Here is a 22,701-nt window from a genome sequence, read left to right as displayed (position 1 = left end):
CTAAAAGTAGTTGAGGTTATTTAAAATTCTGTATAAAAAAAGAATTTCGTGATAAGTATAGTTTTTACACAAATACTAAAATAAGGAGTAAAATTAAAATGTGTTCTCATTTTAAAACAAAGACAATTTACAATCAGACTAATTTTTATAAATAATGGTTTACTGTCTCAAATATATATATATTTTTTTCTTTCTCTCTGTCCAACAGGAATTATACTATATCAGCATATCTGAACTAAATATGTAAAATAATCATTTACAGAGTTATTTTTCTATCATAACAAATCAATTATTCACAGAATAAAAATAATTTTGAAATTTTTTAGTTATCATTAGCTACATATTATTCTTGAATTATTAATTAACTATATTAAACTTTTTAATTTCATCCCTTGTGCCTTAAAAGGATGTTAACTTTATTTTTTAAATAACAACATATTTGAAGTCAATAAAATGTTTGAGGTTTTATTTTAATAGTAAATGCCATTTAAATTTTTAACATAACTTCACCCGTGTATTAGATAAAAACTTTAAATATTCAATTTTTTTAAGTCAATATACATTTAAATATACAAGGGTTTAGAAATATAGGTAACTAATTGATATTTATTTCGTCTTTATTCACAGACATAACATTTATTGTCAATTTTGACTTTATCGACAGATATGCTTTCTGTAGTATCAGTTGGTGTATTTATAAATGTTAATGCTACCTAATTAAAATGCAATTTTCTATGAAAATAAAACTCAACAATTTTATTTAATTTAAAATGTGTTGCCATTTGCAAAAACAATGTTAACACCACTACAAGTTACAAGTGATGAACTTAAAAAGTATTACATAGCTAATAATTCAAGATTATGTAATTAACGATAACAAAAAAATTAAAAATTATTTTTATTGTGATAAATTAAGTTAGTTATACAAAAATGATTCTGTATATCTGATATAATTATTAAATATATGTTCAATTTTTAAATGAATTTTATTCAAATGAAATTGTTTTTAATTATCTTTGATAGCGGTGTTTCGAGATTCAAGCAAATAAAATAATACAATTAATAAATAAAAGTAGTTAAATATTTTTAATTTTTTTAACTTTTTTGTTTGACAAAAGTAATGATTTTCTTTTAACAGGTATTTTATTAATAGTTGTCTCCAAATTATCATTTTCATTCCTGTAAATATGAAAATTAATAATAATTTTTTAAATTAACATTTAACAAATAAAATAAATATGATGTATCTATTTACTTTGATTTAAAATCATTAATTTTTAAAACTGATTGTTTCAGCTTATTCAAAATTTTTCGACCAGCTTGATTATATCTGTACTTTGAGTTTTCCAAAATATTCATAAGTTGTTCCCAATCACAACAATGATTTGAAAACTTATTTGAACTTATCACACATAAAATATTCAATAATTCATTTATGTATCGTTGACGACCAGAGATATCTGGTTGACTATCATCTAATGATGTGAAAAACTAAAAAATTGTTTTATATTAATTATTGTTACTTAAAAAGAGGAAATAGCTTTTACATTTATTATATTATCTGACAAATTTCTTTCAATTTGGTCCAATTTGCTTTTGTTTTTAAGTTGTTCAAGATGTCTAGTATTATGATAGAAAGATACTATAATGCATACAGCTTGAGAACGTCTAAACCATCTCACTGTATTACTAAACGCAAATGGTAAAATGCATTCCAATAAATGTATATTACGATCCCATGAAACTTTAGATAACAAAGACTGAAACAATGTCACAGGTAATAAACAATCCCTAAAATATAAAAAATAAAACTGATATTAAATTTTTTTTTTTTATTAAATTTCTGAATTTAGCAAAAAATTGTATACCTTTTAGTAAAAAAATCATTTAATGAACTTTCCAATATACTAATTATTTTAGAGGATTTTTGTTTTTTAATGGACTTTTTTAATAACATATAAACATATGATTTTACTAAAAACGTACAACATTGTGTTATATGAACACTGATATCCAAAAACACTGGTGTAGCTAAAAACAACAAAATTTTATTTAGTTAAATATGAAAAATATTAAGTAAAATCACATACTTCGAACTCCTTTATCCATTAAAACTTTCAATACTGTAGATATAATGTCTTCATCAACGGATTCCGTGTTATCAATTTTTTTTAACTGGCTGATTTTTTTAAGAATAGATCTTACTCTAGTTTCAAGTGGACGTTGTTGAACATCTTTTATACAATACTCTAACAAAGCAAATAATGTAGGGATAGTGTCTATTACAAGACTTAGAGATGGGCTATTTTCTAAGTATATATCAACCAAATCCAAGACTCTACAATAAGAAAAAAAACATGAAATTACAAATTTTTTATTTGAAATTATAATATAATTCATTAATATGATTACCTAAGTCTGAAGTTCATCTTTTCTTTAATGTGTTTAGGGTTTTTGCTAGAATTCTTTTTAAAATTTTTAAAAGCTTCAGATAATAAATCATCCATCATCTTACCTTCCTCTTCAGTCATATCATCAATATCAACAGATTCCTTTAATAATTATAATAATATATAAAATAATTACTACTAATATTAATAACTAAAAATATTGCATCCACTAGAGTTACACCACATTATATGTATATCAGCATGAAAATGTATGTATTATTAAGCAGTTGTGGAATTATGAGAAGGGTCTAAACCCCTTATGGATATAAAATCATATATTGGTAGTGGAGGAGTAAATCTCTCATACACTATTTTCTAAAATATATTTAGATCTCTATACACAATTTCTAAATAAACCACTGTAATTGATATAATTGTACTGTACAATTTGAAACATTTGTTACTTACATTATAATTATTGGCTTTTCTTTCCATGTCAAAAACATAACATATATTATGTTTATTTATAAAAAAATATTAAAAAATGAATTTTTAAGGTATTTAAGTTCAATTTTTTGTTCTATTACTTACATCATCTGAATGCTGATTAGCAGACATCATTGCTTTGTGTAATGCTAATTTTAATTGTTCAGTATTATCTTGATCTTCATCACTTAATTCTTCTTCAATTTCAGAGCAGTCACTCTCATCATCATCTTCACAATGTCCATTTATTTTATTTCCATTGACTTTAACATAATTTTCTTCTTCTTTTTCTTCATCATTTTCATTATTTTCTTCGTCAGATTCAGATTCTGTTTCGTCATCACTATTTTCATTCATTGAATTAGTAACTGTATCATACTCTGGATTTAACACCTATATGTCAATTTATTTTAATATTAATGAATTATTTATTTAAATATTCTAATATAAAAGTTAATAATTTTGCAAATATACATATTTAAAGTATCTAAATTAAATACTTGTAAAATTTGATGACTAGCTTGTGGGGTTAATTCTGAACACAAATGTGAAAAAATTCTAGTTATAAGTTGTCGTAACAAGTATGATTCTTTAGCTAACAATGATAACATTAACTCTACAACAACCTCAACCCAGTGAGGTTCATCTTCAGTTTCATCACTTTTTTCGGTTTTATGATGTTCATAACAACTTTTTAATTCCTAAAAATAAAATAAAATTTAAATCTATAAATAACAAAAAATATTATTTTAAGTTTGAAATAGAATTATATATAAATTTACTAACCTCTAAAGTATCTTTAGCAATTACAGGTTCAACAAAAAGATATAATCCCATTTGTAAAAACATAGTGTGAAAAACAAACAGAATTGACTCTTCTTTAGACTTGCTTTCACATTTTTTCAATTTTTTTTCTATTTCTTTAGTAGTTTTTAATACAAGTTTCCAGACAGACAAATCCTAGAAAGATAATAATACTTTTAATGTATTTAGATATGTAATTTAAAAACCCAACTTAAATTTTTACTTTTTATTTGTGAAATATCTTAGCTAGGTATTTAAAATAGTTTTTTGAACTAATGTTTGAGAAATTATCTCTTTATACTACATAATAAATCTTTAAGAAGTATTATTATGCTTATTTTATCCAACAAAGTCTAATATACCAATTACAAAAAAAAAAAAAAATGAAGTAACTTGCATGCCAGCTACTATAGTGTTCAGGAAGGAAAAGAATTTCTATTCTTCTCATTGTTTGTAACAATTGACCTGTTTTTTTCTTTTGAAGCACCCCTTGTATATTAATTAATCTAACAATATTTGTTATGAAAGTAACTCATAGTTATAATTTATTTCTTAAAATTTAACTTATATTTAAATTATGACTAAAAGAGTTGACTTACCTCTTTGGAAGTTTTTGGTCTTAAGGTATGATTTGATTTTAAGAGCTCATCAGCATATTGCACAAGAGTAGATAAAGTAATTCTAAGAGAATTCAAATTTGGTTGTTTGTGACTAAGTGCTTTTAAAAATGAGTCTCTTATAATGACTAAAAAATAGAAAAATTAATTATTGTGCATAGTTAGTAAAGTTTAAAAATTTTAAAAATTACCAGACAACTCATGACTTATATAATTTTTATCATTAGCACTAGTGAAAAATGCATTTTCTAACATGAACTTCATTTGCTCAATTTTCCATGAAATATCTGAACAATTTTGAAGTCCCAACAATCTACAAAAATAAAAATGTATTATTTTGCTTTAAGAAAAATTGTTTAAAATCAAATATATATTTTAAAAAAAACATTTCAAATTTGAAACTAATTTAAATTTTAGATTACTTTTAAATTAAAACCATATCATTATTTTAATAAATAATTATAAAAATATGTACCTAGAAAGAAGTTGAGCAGCATACCCTCGGTCTTGAACTTTCCAAAAATGAGCTTTACCATTATTTCCTTTCATAAGAATAACTAACTGACACTGATTAGCCAAGAGTTTTATGTATTCTTCATTCATGTTCAATAAACAATTCTGTACAATTTTAATATCTGAAAAAATGTAATATTTAAATACTAAATTAAAATAATTTTATGGTTTTGTATAAATACTTGTAATTTTTTCAATCATCATATCTCCAGGAGGCATTATGAATTTCAATAAAGTTTTGTAAGCAATTTCTGCTACATTTGAAGAACTAATTCTTTCTATAACAGCAGTTATACTTTTTCGTGCATATAGTATAAGAGCATCAGCATTAGATCGAGAAAATGATTTTATTAACATATCCAAAAACCAATCAGACAATAATGGTAATAAACTTGTTAAAGAACAACTTTTAATAAAATTAGTAAACAATTTCATAGCTGCCATTTCTTGGTAGCGATTATGAGAACCTGTAAAATGTGGCTGGAGTACTGACCAAAAAGATTTTAGAAGTGAATCACTATTGTCATTGGATGTTAATGCATTTGCAAAAGAATCATAAATTGGATGTTCAAGAACATCCATGCTTGAAACACTCTAAATAAACAATTAATTAAATAAGTGTTATTAGAAACATCTATATAATTTAATACTAACTGTTATTAATATTTTTGCAATGTCATTCATCGAATCATTACACAGTAGTTCTGTAGCTGTATCAAAAACTCTCGGAATAAATGTACCATTAATTAATGAAGGATACTGTTTGTGTACTTGTAAAATACAATACAACAAATCTAAGTTTTGCTTTACTAGTGGTAATCCGATATACTTTTTTAATAATGGCCATATTATCTCAGCAAACATAACATTGTTAGACTAACATATAAAATTGAAATAGTAAATTTTACATTTGAAAAGGTAAAATTCAGAATTACTTACAGAATCAATTCCCTCAATTAAAAACTTATAAGTTAATAAAGGTAAATATGATCTAGTTTTTGTATTATTTAAAAGTTCAGTAACAATAAATTTTTGAGTTTCTGTTGAACTTGAACCAAATAAACCACTACGTATAGTTGCACCATAACAAAGAACTTTCCCAGATAAAACATCTCCTTCTTCCTGAGTACAGAGAATAGTATTAAAAAAACTTAAAATAAAAATTAAAGTTCTATCTATAAGCATACAATTTTTCTAAGAAATTTTACAATAGTTCAATATAAAAATTACTTTATATATTATGAAATTTAATTATAAATATTGGAATAATATTAATATATTATATACTACGAGAAAAAATTTTAATAATACAATTATATTTTAAATAGGGTTGATAATATCTACTTACTGCTTTTGAATCATACTTGGATAATTCTTTATCTACAATATCTTTAAAATTTTCAAATTTGAACCACTCTTTATCTGATAGATAATTGATTATTACAACTAATATAGAATAATAAACAGTTCTGACTTGAGTTTTTGGAGACCCTAATCCTCGTACCAACCTAGTAAGTACATAGAATACCTCTTTTTGTTGATGCTCGTCCAACTATAAATCACAATTGAAAATGTAAGTACAAGACTTAAATTAAAGAATTCTTTATATATACATGATAAAAACAATAACTACCTCATTAACGCTCAGCAGTTGTAAATGCTTTACTAGTTGCATACATAATTTTGGTTTCCCATTTTGTGGAGCTTTAATGACCTTTTCAAACAGATCTAAAACAGATTTGCTGGCCATTGTTATAATATAAAACGTTTAAAATAATCTCATTTTAAAACAAAATAACTTAGATTTACAATATTAAAAAAAACAATTGACTACATGTGGTAATTTTTTAAAATTCAACATGGCTAGAATAATGGTACGATGAATACACGTGATAATCGTTTGTTTATCAGCACTGATGTTAGTAACACCACTTCTAAATAAAAAAATAATTTCATATATCTGTAGTACCACAAGCAAATATCGCAATATATATGAAGTTAATAACAATAAATTTTTATCAAATGTTATCTACAATTAGTAAAATGACTCTACAAATGAGAATATTGTAAATTGTATAAATAGTGTAGTTCACTAATTAATAATTTTAAAATTATAATTACAATTAATAATATTAAACTTTTAACAGCTCCTACAGTATGGTATGTGTTATCTAATTAATATTTTATTTTATTAAGTATAAAAATCGTAATTATATAATACTAATGTTTTAACAATTTATTGATCGTCTATGTAAAATAATGTTTACAGTTTTCCTTAAGTTTGTTTAATGATATTTTACGGCCATTTAATGTAACCTATAGATGTTGGTCTGTTTCTATGCTTCCTGGCAGTGAGCGTGAAGATGTTGAACGTGGTGGAAAAAGTAAAATTTATTTAAAATAACTTATAATTTTTTCTAATAAGATTAATTTATTTTTAGTTATTATGCCACCATCTGCTCTGGATACATTAACTCGACTTAATATTAACTACCCTATGTTGTTTAAACTAACTAATAAGAAAAATAGCCGAATTACTCATTGTGGTGTACTAGAATTTATTGCTGATGAAGAAAAAGTTTATATACCATATTGGGTGAGTTAAACAATTTTTAAATCATTTTTGAAACATAATTACATGAATATTATTATTAGAGGTGAATTATAATTTGCACTTATCTTAAATTAAATATATTTCTACATAAATGACTGTACCATATATCTTTATTTTTTCAGTTTATTATGAGTGTTATAAAACTGAACATACTCTACTAACATACAATAATTTCTTTGTATATTTTATTAATTTAAAATTTAGCTATGGTATATTTATATATTATACATTTGTTTAACCAAAATAGATAATTGAAAAAACTTACCTTATCTATTTGTTATATTTCATTATTAGTCACATTAATATTAGTAAATTTTTATACTTTAACAATCTATATAGATAGGCAATAAACAGTATCAGATAATATTATAATTACAAATAGTATGACCAAAGAGATATTGAATATTTTAATTTAAAAATCTCATTGTTTGGATATTGTCATTAGTAGGTCTAGTAGTTATATGCATTTAAAAATTTTGCTGTTATTTTGAACAATAAGGACATATATAAGAGGTGATCAGAGGGACAATATTTAATTTAATTATTTTAATAATATTAATTTGATTAAATTAATCAATATTAAATTGCAAAACTTACAAATAATATTAACATCAAAAAAAAAATTTTTTTTCTAATATTGGTACATATTATTTTATGTTCGTCACTTTTATTTTAAAATTATCATATATATTTCAATAAAAATTGGTAAAAGAGGTTAACCTGTGATGAATTAAAAAAATGTTTTTTGATAATCAATATAAATTAAGAGAGATTCTAGAAAAATTTGGGTGCACCAAAATTTATTTAGTTACCCTACACTGAGATCTTAAATACGACCATGCTGAACATACCATAAGCTAGTACAAATTTTTATTAATTGACTTGAAAACTTAATAATGTGATTTTTACCAAAGTTTACGTTTTGGGTGGAATGGAAGATGTTATTCTCTACAAAAAGAAAAATATTTCTATGCTACTATATAATCCTATAATAAAGTTGCACAAACTTCAAATTGGTTCAAACAAATTTTACTAATGAATATAAATCATAGCACTAATCATTTATGTAATAAAAAATATATATTTTTTTAATTATGATAATTTAATTTTTTTTAATTAAAAATTAATTTTAATATAATTGAAAATCATTTTTTTCTTTTACTCATGAAAAATTTATCAACAAATCAGTGGTGTATTTAGCCAGGATTTCATATTGAAAGAAAAATATTCAGGTTGACTTTTTTGCTCATTACTTTATTTAAGGTCAATAGGAAGACTTGACTAATCTGTATGCATTACTTTAATTAACATTTTTTCTTTATTCTTATGTAAATAATGTAGTAGAGAAAACAATAATTAGCTTCTTACTTACTAATAAAGAGAAAAAATACACTGCTGTTTTGATTCAAACTTATTAAAAAATAATTTTTTTGATAATTATTATTTTAATAATTTTGTAATAGGTTTAGATACTTATTATAAAATTAAAAACTATACCATATAATTAAATACATTATTATATTTTTGTTATTAATTTATTTAGATGATGAAAAATTTACTACTTGATGAAGGAGACATGGTACAAGTAGAAAGTGTATCTTTAGAAGTAGCAACATTTTCTAAATTTCAACCACAAAATTCAGAATTTCTTGATATAACCAACCCTAAAGCAGTTCTTGAAAATTGTCTAAGAAATTTTGCTTGTCTTACAACTGGTGATGTTATTGCTATTAAATACAATCAAAAAATCTATGAAATGTGTGTCTTAGAAACCAAACCTGGAAATGCTGTTAGTATTATTGAATGTGATATGAATGTTGAATTTGCTGCTCCAGTAGGTTATCAAGAACCTGAAAATCCAAAAAAAGCGGATACTGAAGAAATGATGGTAGATCCAGCAGATTTAATGCCAGAACCAGAAGGTTTTATAGCATTTAAGGGTACAGGCAATAGATTAGATGGAAAAAAGAAAAAGGAAAGTAGTGATGATCAAACCAATCAAGTGAATAGAGTTGCATATCAAAGAGGTATTCCAGATTATGATTTTACTATTGGGACAATACAATTTTTAAGAAATATTCGTTCCGTTACTAATGAAAAAGAGGTAATATTATACATTATATTATAAATTAGTATTAATTGTAATATATGTGTTTTAACAGGGTTACTTTTTAATTATAGTTTCATTGTTAATATTTAGAAGATTTAAACTATAATTAAAATTTGTTAAAGACTCTTAAACTTCTTTGTTAAAAAAAAATTATAAATTTAATGGTTTTGTATTCAAAAATTATAAAATCAGTAGATTCTTCAGTATTTTTTCATGGAGGGGTTAAATATATGAAAAGTTTGACTACCCTCTCTAATAGAAAAGTAAATAATTATAGATATTTTAATTATGAAGTGTTGTGGGTAAATTCAATACATATCCTACATACCATTGTACAAATAATGTTAAGATTTTTTAAGGGTTGTAAATTTAATACATTGTAATTTTTATACTTTTTAGAATGACGAAAGTAGGTTTAAACCATTTGGAGGTTCAGGATCTGTTTTGAAGACAAAAACTAAAAAGTGAAAGAAAACTAATTATGTGATCTAAAAATGTTCTTAAACTTCTTTACATTAAGACCTATATTTTGTATATTATAATTTGTGTAAATATTGAAAGCATAGAATTTATGTACTAATTGTAATTGGATTATTTATCAATAAAATTTAAAGTTGTTTTAAATAAAAATACAGTTTACTAATATACATTACTGAGAGTGTCTAATTAAGTGCACAATTTTAGAATATGGTAACATATATTGTACATATATTTTCAATATCAATCAATAAATTTAATATTTACTACCTACCCAATTTTAATAGAGTAATTGTTTTTTTTTATATGTAATTCTCAATAAATACAACCACAAAAAGGGCTAAGTTCCAACTTATTACTTACACTATAAGACTGTGTTTTATGTTAAATTTCATGTTTATACTCATATGAATAATGTTTTATAATTTTAATGATGGGACTATCAGTAATTAACAAAAACAAATAGTATAGATAATATCTGACAGTGATTAAAATCACTATATATGAATAAATAAATATATATTAATAAAATATAAATATAAATAGTACTTATCTATTACTTTACTTTTCATCTCCTCGTTCATTATTATCCCTATATCATTCTTTGTATTAGTTTTACCTGAGTATGTTATTTTATAACTCTCTCCTATTTTCCTTGCTTTCTTTCCCTTCCACTTAGTTTCCTACGCACAACAAATGTTAACTTTTCTCCTCTTCAATACTTCTACTAATTCTCTACTTCTACTTCCAGTTAATGTTAATTCAAACATTCCACATACCTATTCTTACTTCGTATCTAGCCATTTAATAAAAAATGTTTTAATTTTTAAGTATCTTTTTCTGTTTTTTCATTAAAAGTATTTGAATTTATAATTTTTTTTCTGTATTCTTCACTTAAATAAGATAATTTATAACTGCAATATTGAAAACACATACTATCATGAGATTACAACAGTAAAATTTGTGATCTAGTGATATTATTTATGATCTATTCTATGAGGAATTTTTATAAGTATATTGCCATCAACAAAAATAAATTAAAAAAAATAAAAACCCAGCAAATTGGGGTGGCGGCATAGTAGGATCGTGGCATAGTTGGGTCCAGCATAGATGATATCTGACAGTGATTAAAATCACTATCATAAAAAAAGTATTGAAGCAAATCTGTAGATAGTGTTTAATTTAAAAAAATTAATGGATTATTCCAAAAGCTAAAGGATCTCCTATTTCATTATTAATATTCTGATTACAAGTTTTATGATTTATAAGTGTAATATATGAATAAATATATATGTATTAATAATAATATATAAATATAAATAGTACTTATCTTAAAAAATATATAATAATCCATACATTATTCAAATAGTTATAGCGTTATATAGTTAAAAATATGAAAAGAAATTTTTTTACAAAAATCGTATTTTTTTTTATTAACTTTGATGACTGTTTTCACCATGAAAACAAAATAAAGTTCAAATTTTTTTTTTCCATAATAAAGTATATTACATAACCTTTAATTTAAGGTATATATAAATGTGTCAGTATTTCCGGAACACTTTCAAAAGTTAATTTTTTGTGAAAAAGTCATTTTGAATCCCCTCTGTGGGCAAGTAAAGGGTCAAATTTATATAAAAAATATATCAAATGATAGGTAAGGACATTATGCATCTATTAAAAAAAATTATATTGATTTGTTCAATTTTGAAAAAGTTATGGCAGTTTTAAGAAAAAAAAGTGAAAAAATATCGAAAATTAGCGATTTTTAAATTTGTAATTTTTTTGGAGATTTCCCCCATTTACGGGGAACGAGGGAAATTTTTTCAATTTTTGATGGTAATGTCTTCGACTAGATACGATTTGTGATCTTTTGACGTATTGTTGAAAGAATTTGGTTCGGTGAAAGCTGAAAAAAGTAGTAATAGACACAAAAAAAAAAAAAAAAANGGTTTGGTGAAAGGTGAAAAAAGTAGTAAAAAACAAAAAAAAAAAAAAAAAAAGTAAATAAAAAAAACACATCATAGTAAAATTAATACCTTCTCAGCTTCGCATCGAAGCTACACTCCTATAAGACTATCAAATACCAAAAAAAAAAAAGAAATCCAAAGAAATCATTATCTTAAGGGAAATTGAGTGTCTATATGTCACCTTATTTATACTCATTGAAATATTACTAACATTAAAAAAACATTTTACAAAATATCTAAGAAAAAAGGATATAAAAGAAATTTATTGAACCTTAAAATTTGTTAAACGAAATATGCAAGGTTACGTCGTTTTTTAACTGCGCAAAATATGTTTAATTACACTTAATAATAATGACAACTTGTCACTCAATTTCAGTATGGCATACCAAACTCCAAAATATGATTTTTTTGTTTAATTTGAAAAATTAGAATATTTGGCTTAAAAATGTATAAAGTCTTAAATTAAGATTCAGATTTAATGACATATTTACAGGGCTGCATGTGGGGGTTATTGAGTGTACGTACCTAGGGCGGCATAATTCTTAGATGCAACCTTGCATACCTATAAAAAAAAAATACTCCAGGACTCAAGCTCTTCAAGATATACGTCATAATAAAAATGTATACATTTAGATCAGTAAGATTATTAAATATATAAATTTTATCTTTTTATGCGTCTATATGAGGCATTTATATAATCATAAACAAAACATTTTAGGGAGAACTAAATTTAATTTCCTTTTTTCATTATATAATATTCTTTATTCCATTAAATATTGGAAGTTAAGTCTCCTCGAATTTCCTATTTATACTTGTCTATATATATATATATATATTCAACATTTTATGGCATCCAAAATATAAAATAATAAATGGTAACAAATTACATTAGTTTCAAGGTGTTAATAAGTTAACAAGAATATTGGATCCAGGTAATTGGTAAATATAACTACGTTCTGCTTTAATATAAAATTGTGACTAGAAAATTTATGTAAATTTTAATTATGATAATATTTACAAATCATAAAAATAACGTGAGTCATTTCAGGTGTTACCATTTAAATTTTTCAAAGGTTTTCTTTGTTCTGATCATGTTATATTTTTAAGACGTCATTTTTGCAAATTAAGGTAAAGTTAACGGTAGATGGCGTGCTTGACAAGGAAATATGAAAACGTGATTGATTGATTATATTTGTTATCATTGAAATGTGTAATTTGACACAGTAATGAATATACCTATTTTCTTTGTTTTCATTAAGATAACGGCATTGACTAACGAGCACACCATATAATAATAATAATAAAAAAAATCGTATTGAAAACAAATGCATTACTTCGACGTACTCCGTCATACGCTAATGCTAAGTAGGATGATGAAAATATCGTCATTTTTAATGTAAACTTCGCAGAAAGCAATATTCACCATGCACAAAAAAGGAGTAATTAATTTAAGGTTTAACCAGGATCAAGGTGAGTGTATAATTCTTTTTTTCTCATAGTTTAGACCTGAAAAATTGCAACTATTGTATGAAATTGTGAAACCACGTTATTGTTTTAGGTTGTTTTTCTTGTTGCACGGAAACTGGACTAAGGATCTACAATGTCGAGCCTTTGGTACAAAAAGAAAAATATGGTAACTATTTATAGAATTATATTTTATTAGTTATGTTATTCTAAAATTAATGTTCATTTATTTTTTATTTTTCAATTAGAATTTGGAGGTCTCTCAATGTGTGAGATGTTGTATAGGACAAATTTGTTTGCTGTTGTAGCGGGTGGTCGATATCCTAAGTATTCCCATAATACAGTTTTAATCTATGATGACGTCACTAAAAAGTTTGTTATGGAATTCTTATGTCCATCAGCTGTCAAAGCAGTACGAATGAGAAGAGACAAGTTTGTTTCAAATCTTATAAAGTAAATTTAAGATCTATTATATTATTTCAAATAATTTTTTTTAGGATTGTAATTGCAAGTATTAATCAGATAAGTGTATTCACCTTTCCTGTTCCTACAAAACATATCATAACTATTGAAACTCGTCCAAATCCTATGGGTCTTTGTGAAGTGAGTCCTCTAGAAACATCTGAAAAACAAATTCTTGTATTTCCGGGACATAAAATTGGAAGCATACAACTTTTAGTAATTTTAATAATCTGACCCGTGTGCAATTGTTTAAAATAATATCTATTATTACTTTTTAAAGGATATCTCCAATCTAGAATCAAGTAGTTCTAGTTCACCTATTACTTTAAATGCTCATCAAGGAGAAATTACATGTTTGGCTGTGAATCAACAAGGAACTCTTGTAGCTAGTGCAAGTTCAAAAGGTACATTAATAAGGATTTGGGATAGTATACGAAAAACCAAAGTTGCAGAGTTAAGACGTGGATCTGATCCAGCTACCTTATATTGGTAAGATGATATTATAACTTATTAAACATTTATTTATTAACAACTTCAACTCTTTTAATATAGTTACAAAAATTAATTTTTATGAATTATGTTTTTAGTTTCGATGCAAAGCTGATGAGGTATTGATTATTTCTTTTTTTTATTTTATATAAAATGTTTAATGAAATCTTAATTAGTAACCAATATGTTTGCATCAAAACTAATGTTAATATATTTTGTGATAAAAATACATCTGGTAATATAGCGTCTAGAGTTTATCCTTACACATAACTTGTTATGATAAACATAATTTTATCAGCAAAAGTTTAATTTAATAGTTATAATAATAAAATTTAAAATATGTTTTTTTCGTCTTGTAAAAGAAATTACACATTTAAAATAACATTAATAAACAGACTGCATATAATCATTTAATTTTAATTAATTTAAAGTCTACTATTTTTAAAATTTAACATTCTTTCAAATTAGAAACTAAAATCTTGTATTAGAGAGAACTTTATAGTTTTGTGTAATGGCATCAAAATTTTTGTAGTACTGTGAAATGAGGTACAATATATTCTTCATCTAAATAAACTATAAAGATTTTCTATAATTTAAATTAATTACTTTATATATATGTTGATTTTTTGGAAGTAATTTAATAAACATTTAACTCATTACAGTACTAGTTTATTGTTTTTTCAGTATCAATTTTAGTCCAGATTCAGAGTTTTTATGTTGCTCTAGTGACAAAGGAACTGTACACATATTTGCATTAAAAGACTCTGATCTTAATCGAAAATCTAGTCTATCAACTTTAAGTTTTTTTAGTTCTTATGTCGAGTCACAGTGGGCTCTAACTAATTTCACTGTACCTCCTGAAATGGCTTGTATATGTGCATTTTTGTCTTCTAATACTGTTATAGGTAAGTGAAATAAAAAAATCTCATTCAAGTAATGTTCAGTTAACTTAAATGAAGTATATATTAGAATGATATAACTTTGTGAATTTCATACTTCTACTACTGTTTATATTTTCTATCAAATAAATAATTTTTCATTTATATTTGTGAAGTAGAACTCTGATTCAAAAATAGTTTATATTGTTTTCTTGAATCAAAAATTAAGGATAATTAAATTTTTTGATTAAACAAACAAATAAAAAATTTTCTATCCATTAACCCCACTAGTATGTTTTTACTCCATGAGGGGTCTTAACCAATCCCTTTGGTTGCTTCACTGGCATTATACTAAATATTTTGATACTATATATGGTGAATTTCCAACATTGTAGTAATAAGAATACATCATTCCTATGTTTTAATTATTAAAATCAATATATTATATTTATAGCCGCCTGTCTAGATGGAACTTTTCATAAGTACACATTTTTGAAAGATGGCTCATGCAGACGTAAAGCATATAACATATTTTTGGATGATTGTACAGATGAAGACATATAAATGTTATTTGTTTCTATTTCACTTAGTTTTAATATGTGACCTTAATAATTAAAGTGGAAATTTTACATTTAGGTATTAATGAAACTTTAATTAATTTTCAGTTTAATTATTATATTTTTTTGTATAATGTAGATCAACTTTTGTCAAATTAAGAAAATAATTAGTTGTTTTTCAATATTGTCTTCTTTTATTGAGGTAGTATATTTTAATACAATACTACATATTTCCAATATTGTGATAAATTTATTTTAAGATATTTATTGTTATTTATCTAATTTTTTATACTAATGTTTTTCAATTGTTAATGTACAAATTTTATATTATAAAAACATCATAATTGTACTGTGCAATTTTTAAGTCAATTATAATTCATATATTTCTGTGTACTTTGTGGAAAAAATGCAGCCTATAATGGTTATCTACTAAATTTGGTGTACTGAGTGTTATTGTTGAAACTACATTTGTATGTAACTAAAGTGTTAATAGTAAATGTAATTGTAACAAGCTATTAATGGAGTGCAATTAACTAGTTAATTATGTATGCATTATAAAGGATATTTATGAAAAAATTGATCAGATCATTAATTGTTTGAATTTTAATTTATTTAAAACATTTTACCAGATACTCACAAATGAAAAAAGGAAAATACTATATAATGTTGGAGTCATTAAAAAAATTATTAAATTCAAGATGTAAATTTATTTTACATTATATAACTAAGTATATCATTCACAAAGTTTAACAAATATACATGCCAAGAATTATTATCTATTATAGTGACTAACTTTTTTGTTAATAATTTTTTAAATGTTACAGTTCATTTTTTGAGGTCGATAAAACTATTAATTAATATTATTTATTAAGTAACAAGGAATAAATGCTGTTTATTGTATTTAGTGATGAGATAATACTATCTTTTACTTTATAGAGGTATAATAAATGTATTATATATGTTTAACACATTAAAGAAATTTTATAAAAAAAATAGGACTTATAATTACGTAACAATTCGAGAACAATATTAAGTAAAAAATAACTTATAAAACAATCGTTTTAAAATCTAGTGAAAATATTAAATAATATTAATTTAATATTTAATAATATTAAATACTTAATATTTTAAGTATTGAATAAGATTTCAAATATTAATTCTCTTAATATTATTGATAGAAATAAATCTTTTATAAAAATACTTTTAAAATGAAAACTAAACCATGGGAAAATATTAAGTATAATTTAGAAAATCATTATATGTACACATTTTTTCATTGAAATCGTATTCTCAACAGATTTTTTTTCTAACTTTATAAATAATTTTAAAATGATTGCAAAATGTTATTCCATCATTCACGTGATGCTGTCGGGGCACAACCGCTTTCAGTTCACGTTAAACTTCAACGCGAGTAAAGCATTGAGAGTACAGCGGCGACCGTCGACCTGATAGATAACTGTGCCAAAACTGAACTGTCAAAGTTTGACAGTCAGACTGCTATGTTTTTATTCCATGATAAATGTTTTTGTATTCTATGAGTTTAGTGCAAGGTCGTCTGGGCGGCGCCACTGTCGATAGTTCGCGCTCTAATCCTGATCGAAATCGTATGGTAGAGGATGTGTGAACTGTGAGAGGGACATGGTGTGGAGTACCAACACAACAGTATACAAAACAAAAACCGCTGCCGTCGTCTTCCATAACTGACGTGCGCTGCTGCCGTTGTGCGCAATCGACTAGTGAGTGTTGTTATTGGGGCCGCCCGGTTTTTTTCACGCGGTATCGCCGGTATACGTACAATATTCGTACATAAAGCGGCCGCTTATTGCGCAGTAGACGGTTTGCCGTATATTTATTCTGTCAAAATTGGTACCGCTGTGCGGTTTTCTCGATATTAAAATTCGTAAAAAATCCGGACGAAACGGTACAATGGTGGTGCACCACAGCGCGACATCCGTGACCATGGAGGTGGACCCACCGCGGAACGCCAATAGCCCGGACGATCCGAAAACAGCAAACGGTTCTTCGGAGAATGAAAAAGCTGAGGATTCAGAATCATCCGAAGATGGGCCTTTGGACGTTGGCGAACACTATTTGGTTCGCCGGTACGACGACACATGGCGTGAGTACACCTCTATTCTTTGTTCTACAGTATTATGGCTCGTTGCCGCCCGGCCGGTGCCCGCAGCAACGTGATTTCGGTGCGTGCGTGCGTGCGTGTGGCGCGTCCCGCCGACTGTTGTCTGTGTTGTCAGAGTGGCGAGTGGACGGGGGGATAGAGGTTGAGTCGTTAAAGCTAGTAGACACTGTTCATTGGAGAAGTGATGAAATGTTGTGCAATAGCGGCGCAACATGTGATTTTACACAAACATTGAATTTTGCATATTTTGCTATTTGCATGATGACAATATATAATTTATAGTCGTGATATTTGTTTCCCATGCGCGTTTTCTCTTAATCAAAACTTGTTTTTCACTTGGCTTTTCTCCGTTAACCCTTTCTGGCTACCGGAACATGGCCAATGCTCTTTCCGACGTGCCATTGTTTTTTATTCATTAACCTAGACGTGTTAATAAAAATTCAGCATAGGCGCCAAGCGTTCTCGTCGGTCATATCATAAATAAGGCTCCCTGTCGTTTTACTCCCATTAAATTAGTGTTATCATCAATGCTACCCCACTAATTCTTGGTCATTAGTATTATTATTGATTGGACACTGTAGCGATAAAGATAACGAGTTAAACTACTTTTAAGTGAATTTAAAAAACATAACAATCATTTTTTTAGTTTATATACTTGTGTTTTGCACAACGAAAAAAATCGCAATACACATAAACGAATAAATTTATTAAAATAAAAAAGTCAAGTAAAATTGCCTGATACGTCATTTTCCCTAATGAAGTTTGTTAAATAATGACACTAGTAACTTGACGTGTCCAATTAATTTTAAGTTTAAATACGCAACCGAGAACGTTTTACACGATTGGCTAGTATTATATAATTTGAGCAACTTGCAATCAAAATATTTTTTTGAATACCCAAGTTAGTATTCAACTGCAGACGACTTTGCGTGTTGGAATAAAATTGTATTTTTACCTCTGTGATTAAAAAAAAATGTTCATTTATTCATTCTATTCCAAAACTTTCTTCGTGTATTGTCTATTCTAATTTGTTGACGAGTGTTCGACTATGAATGTTAGAAAACAATAAATAAATATGGTAGAATTCTATAGCATTTTTTTTTTTTTACTGAGCCAACTGAAATAGGTTGTTGACAATATACAAAAGCAATGTTGCGAACAGAAAAAATGGTATCATAAATAAAGTCATTGTTAAATGTATTGTAATAAACATAATTTTATATCTGAAGAAATATAAAATTAAAAAATGAAAATTTAGAACTCGTAATATTTTTTAAAAATATTTTTCCACTTGACTTTTTGATTGTCTATAAAAATTAGCGAAATAAATTCGAATAATTACAACTCGTTACATCATATCAAATAGTTGCCGGATTATTATTACGATTTAATTTATCTCAGAAATTTATCAAAGCTTATAAAATTATATTCATTAGTTTATTGGTTGAATTAATGAACGGATTTTTATGACATATAGTTAGCGTTCAAGAAATAAACTTGATAAGAATGATGACTGATAATAGTAGAGCATTGTAAAAATATATTAATTTGTCTTCAGGGTTTTTTTTATTCATTGTAATTTTCATAATAACTGTCATTTATATGTTGACGTAAGAACTATTAGAAAGCAAATGTATTAATCTAAAGGTGGACCTAAAACTGTTCTAATATATTTGTCATTAATTTTTTTTTTTTTGAAAAATTATAAAATATCTATTTTGATAAGTTTATATTTTTTTGAGATGCAATCTGGAAAAAAATTGATTTTTTACTTTTTGAAGGAATAACTACGTTTTTGAAATTATGTTTCCATCAATTTTAAAGAAATTACTGTCCGAATTTGATGTTCTTGTTATGAGTAATTACAAGTACAAGTTTGATTATATAATTCCATTAGATAATATTCAAATTTCGCTAAGAGTTTAAATCTAGTAATTTTCAAACAACTTCAATGTAGATGGTGTTTTTAGTTTAAAAAATTTTGTTTTCGATGCCTTAAAAAAAAAAAAATATTTAATAAAAATATACTTGTGTGTAATAGTACTAAATCATTGATATTAATTGTTATTTGGTGTGTAATAAAATAGTACTATTTTTATCCATAAACCTATGAACATATTTTAATACATTATTCATGCAACTCTCACAGAATATCGAACATCGCATTTTATTTTGTTTATCAGAAGTTCTAACGGTTAATTATTATTGAATTGAGTTTTAAGTTACAACAAACAAAATAAGAAATGAGAAGAATTTTTTTTTTTTTATTATTAATTAAATATCGACTTTTACTATTTATTCTCGTGAAATTTACTTTAAATTTTATAGTTTTTATTTTATTTTCAGAAGAACTTTTATTGTTATTTTCTACAAGTGTCTTGATAGCTGTGTAATTTTTTTCTGTTTTACTGGTTCTCATTACGAAATTATACGTTAAAAATAACAATGAAATGTTACTGAAATTTTCTTTATACATTGAATATCCACGTTTTTGTCCTCTTTAAAAAAAAAATCTGTAGCCTTAATTATAATACAATTATCTTAACTTAGTGGATTCCTCAGAAAAAGAAAATTATTATTTTTTTTTTTCAATTTCACAATGTTCTAGAATAATATATGTTCACTATTTATGAACGTGAACCATTTATTGATCTTAAATTGTATTAAAAGATTTTAATAAATTATTTTGCCGTGAGCTAGATGAGTATTGCTGTTGTAATTTTCGTGATGCAATCTTTGCCAGAAGTAGATAATTTAAGAATAAAGTTTTACAGCTTATAAGAAGCGAATAATATGTTGTTGCTTGTCAGTTACAGTGTTATTTATTTTTAATTATTTTATATGCTATTGAAGTGTGAAGTATTGTTGAAGTAGATAATAATTTTATATTGCAGTGTGTATCAAGTGACTCACTAAAATGTGTATGTCATAAAATAAAAATACAGCCAACTGATAGCTCAACAAAATATATGTTTATCGTGTGTATACAGTTAATATTACACTCATATTAGTAATAATTTAATTACGAAAACTGAAAAGATAAAGGCGAGTCTTTTTTTAAAGGAGGGAGTGTTGGCTATTATTTCAATTCGTTTTTTCATAATTTTGTATTGCTCAAATAATTGGATTATTTTTACATTCTTTACATATTAATAATATATGTACATCTATTCAGAATTTGACGAATAATAATTATTACAAATTTTTCGATCAGCAGAAGATCTAGTTAAGTTTATCGAATATTTCCGTAATGTTTGATTTAGAACGAACATAATTGGTAATTACATTAAATTGGTTTAATGTTTGCCCATGCCCGCATTTTACGTCTCCAATATTTCCCCGCCCCTATCTTATTTTCTATGAATGATCGTATTATTATTGAATTTACAATAATAAAAGATTTCACTTAAGTATCAAAACGGATATGATTATCTAATTATGAAGTTCTCTAGACGTTTATTCTCTCCCTAAATACGATAGAATAAATAGATACGTAAATACGTGTTCACTTGATAATTGCTAAGACTTTGAAAGTTAACTATATACATAAATTATTTATTGTAAATGAAAACGGATAAGATAATCAATACCAACAGTGAAATAATATTGATACATAAGGTGATTCTTTTTTACCATATCCACTCAATTTCTCTTAAAATAATAAGTTTTTTGAAATTTTTATTTTATTAGCTACACGTGTACTTTTATTTATTTGTTGTAAAATAATTTTTAGACCCATCTATTATGTCTTATAGGGATATCGATTTAATTGTTTTAAATGGCAACATACATACTAAACTAGTTTATTTCCTTTAAAATTATCTAATTAAGAAAATTTAAGCTTTAAGTGGTGCAGCTTTTACTAGTGTACAAGTTATATAGGCTATTTTGATATTTTCTTATCAGTGAAGACTAATAAAAAAATTTGCTTTAAACGTAATTCAAGAAGTGGATAATTATTTAAAAAAAAATTCACCAAAATGATAATTGTATCAAAAATTATAAGCATTGTCAATAAGGTCTGAGACACTATATTGATATTATATATAGTAAACTAAATATAAGTATATTTATTTTTAAATGGTCATAAATTACCTATTCTGTATTTTATATTATTTTACATAATTATTGTTTTTTAATTCGTAACACTATCTAGTGAGAAATGATTTTTAATTTCCTTAACTTGTTAAAGAACTGAAATTCGCAACACGATGAAACCGGTTTAATTTTTTCGATTTTTCTGACATTACTAACAACTTATGTATTTTATTTTATGTGTTATTTTAGTATAAAAACAAAATTCTCGATTTTTGCATTGCCATTGTTAGTTTTTGTTCATAGCGACAAATTAATTGTGTCATTAATAAATGATGACAATTAATTTTTAATGAAATTATAATTCAATTGAATAATAAAAAATCGAGATTAATTATTGATGTTATGAAACATAACAAGTAATCGAATATAAATTAGTCAAAATTAGCCTTCATAATATGAAGGCTAAATAAAAAATTGGTATTTATATTATAAATACCAATTTTTTTCGAGGGTGTAGTTAAACACTATTATTTTATACTTAATACATTTTTGTAAAATATGTACCGGTTGTAGAATTTATACTTTAAAAAGTTTTTTTTTTATATAAATTAATACTAGTAATTCTAATTAAGTAAAATTAAGGTGGTACGAAATAAAACTAATAAAAAAATAAAACATCATTTTTTTTTTTTTTTTTT

At 25.0% G+C, this 22,701-nt stretch overlaps 4 protein-coding genes across 5 annotated transcripts in view; 3 read left to right on the top strand and 1 right to left on the bottom strand.

Annotated features, from left to right (window-relative positions):
* Positions 1-1,063: 1,063 nt before the first annotated feature.
* On the bottom strand, positions 1,064-6,705 carry LOC126900458 (uncharacterized). The gene is made up of 17 exons (XM_050676173.1): positions 6,444-6,705; positions 6,159-6,362; positions 5,750-5,932; positions 5,465-5,686; positions 4,993-5,404; positions 4,773-4,932; positions 4,489-4,610; positions 4,280-4,425; positions 3,663-3,836; positions 3,377-3,577; positions 2,982-3,269; positions 2,413-2,552; positions 2,091-2,338; positions 1,869-2,031; positions 1,548-1,791; positions 1,256-1,491; positions 1,064-1,179 (listed from the first exon to the last, which is right to left on the bottom strand). Exons 1-17 carry the CDS (start codon positions 6,558-6,560, stop codon positions 1,077-1,079), a joined length of 3,363 nt encoding a protein of 1,120 aa, XP_050532130.1. The 5' UTR covers positions 6,561-6,705; the 3' UTR covers positions 1,064-1,076.
* Positions 6,706-6,827: 122 nt separating this feature from the next.
* Positions 6,828-10,556, top strand: LOC126900459 (ubiquitin fusion degradation protein 1 homolog). The gene is made up of 5 exons (XM_050676174.1): positions 6,828-6,970; positions 7,080-7,194; positions 7,252-7,406; positions 8,968-9,528; positions 9,934-10,556. Exons 1-5 carry the CDS (start codon positions 6,968-6,970, stop codon positions 10,000-10,002), a joined length of 903 nt encoding a protein of 300 aa, XP_050532131.1. The 5' UTR covers positions 6,828-6,967; the 3' UTR covers positions 10,003-10,556.
* A 2,476-nt stretch (positions 10,557-13,032) lies between these two features.
* Positions 13,033-16,221, top strand: LOC126901173 (WD repeat domain phosphoinositide-interacting protein 4-like). 2 transcript variants are annotated; one of them, XM_050677473.1, is made up of 8 exons: positions 13,033-13,448; positions 13,537-13,611; positions 13,691-13,874; positions 13,940-14,120; positions 14,185-14,393; positions 14,492-14,512; positions 15,078-15,298; positions 15,726-16,221. In XM_050677473.1, exons 1-8 carry the CDS (start codon positions 13,403-13,405, stop codon positions 15,833-15,835), a joined length of 1,047 nt encoding a protein of 348 aa, XP_050533430.1. In that variant the 5' UTR covers positions 13,033-13,402; the 3' UTR covers positions 15,836-16,221. The 2 variants fall into 2 exon arrangements, with proteins under 2 accessions (XP_050533430.1, XP_050533431.1); XM_050677474.1 differs by lacking the exon at positions 14,492-14,512 and having other exon boundaries at positions 13,076-13,448.
* Positions 16,222-17,448: 1,227 nt separating this feature from the next.
* Positions 17,449-22,701, top strand: part of LOC126900282 (histone acetyltransferase KAT8) — an 8,136-nt gene continuing 2,883 nt past the window's right edge. Inside the window, exon 1 of the mRNA XM_050675888.1 lies at positions 17,449-17,947. Coding sequence (XP_050531845.1) covers positions 17,755-17,947 — 193 coding nt within the window. The 5' untranslated portion in view covers positions 17,449-17,754. The remainder of the gene's footprint in view (positions 17,948-22,701) is intronic.

Source organism: Daktulosphaira vitifoliae, unplaced genomic scaffold (genome assembly GCF_025091365.1).
Source record: "Daktulosphaira vitifoliae isolate Bord-2020 unplaced genomic scaffold, ASM2509136v1 Scaffold_3, whole genome shotgun sequence".
Lineage (NCBI taxonomy): Eukaryota > Metazoa > Arthropoda > Insecta > Hemiptera > Phylloxeridae > Daktulosphaira > Daktulosphaira vitifoliae.
This window is presented reverse-complemented; position numbering and strand designations above follow the sequence as displayed.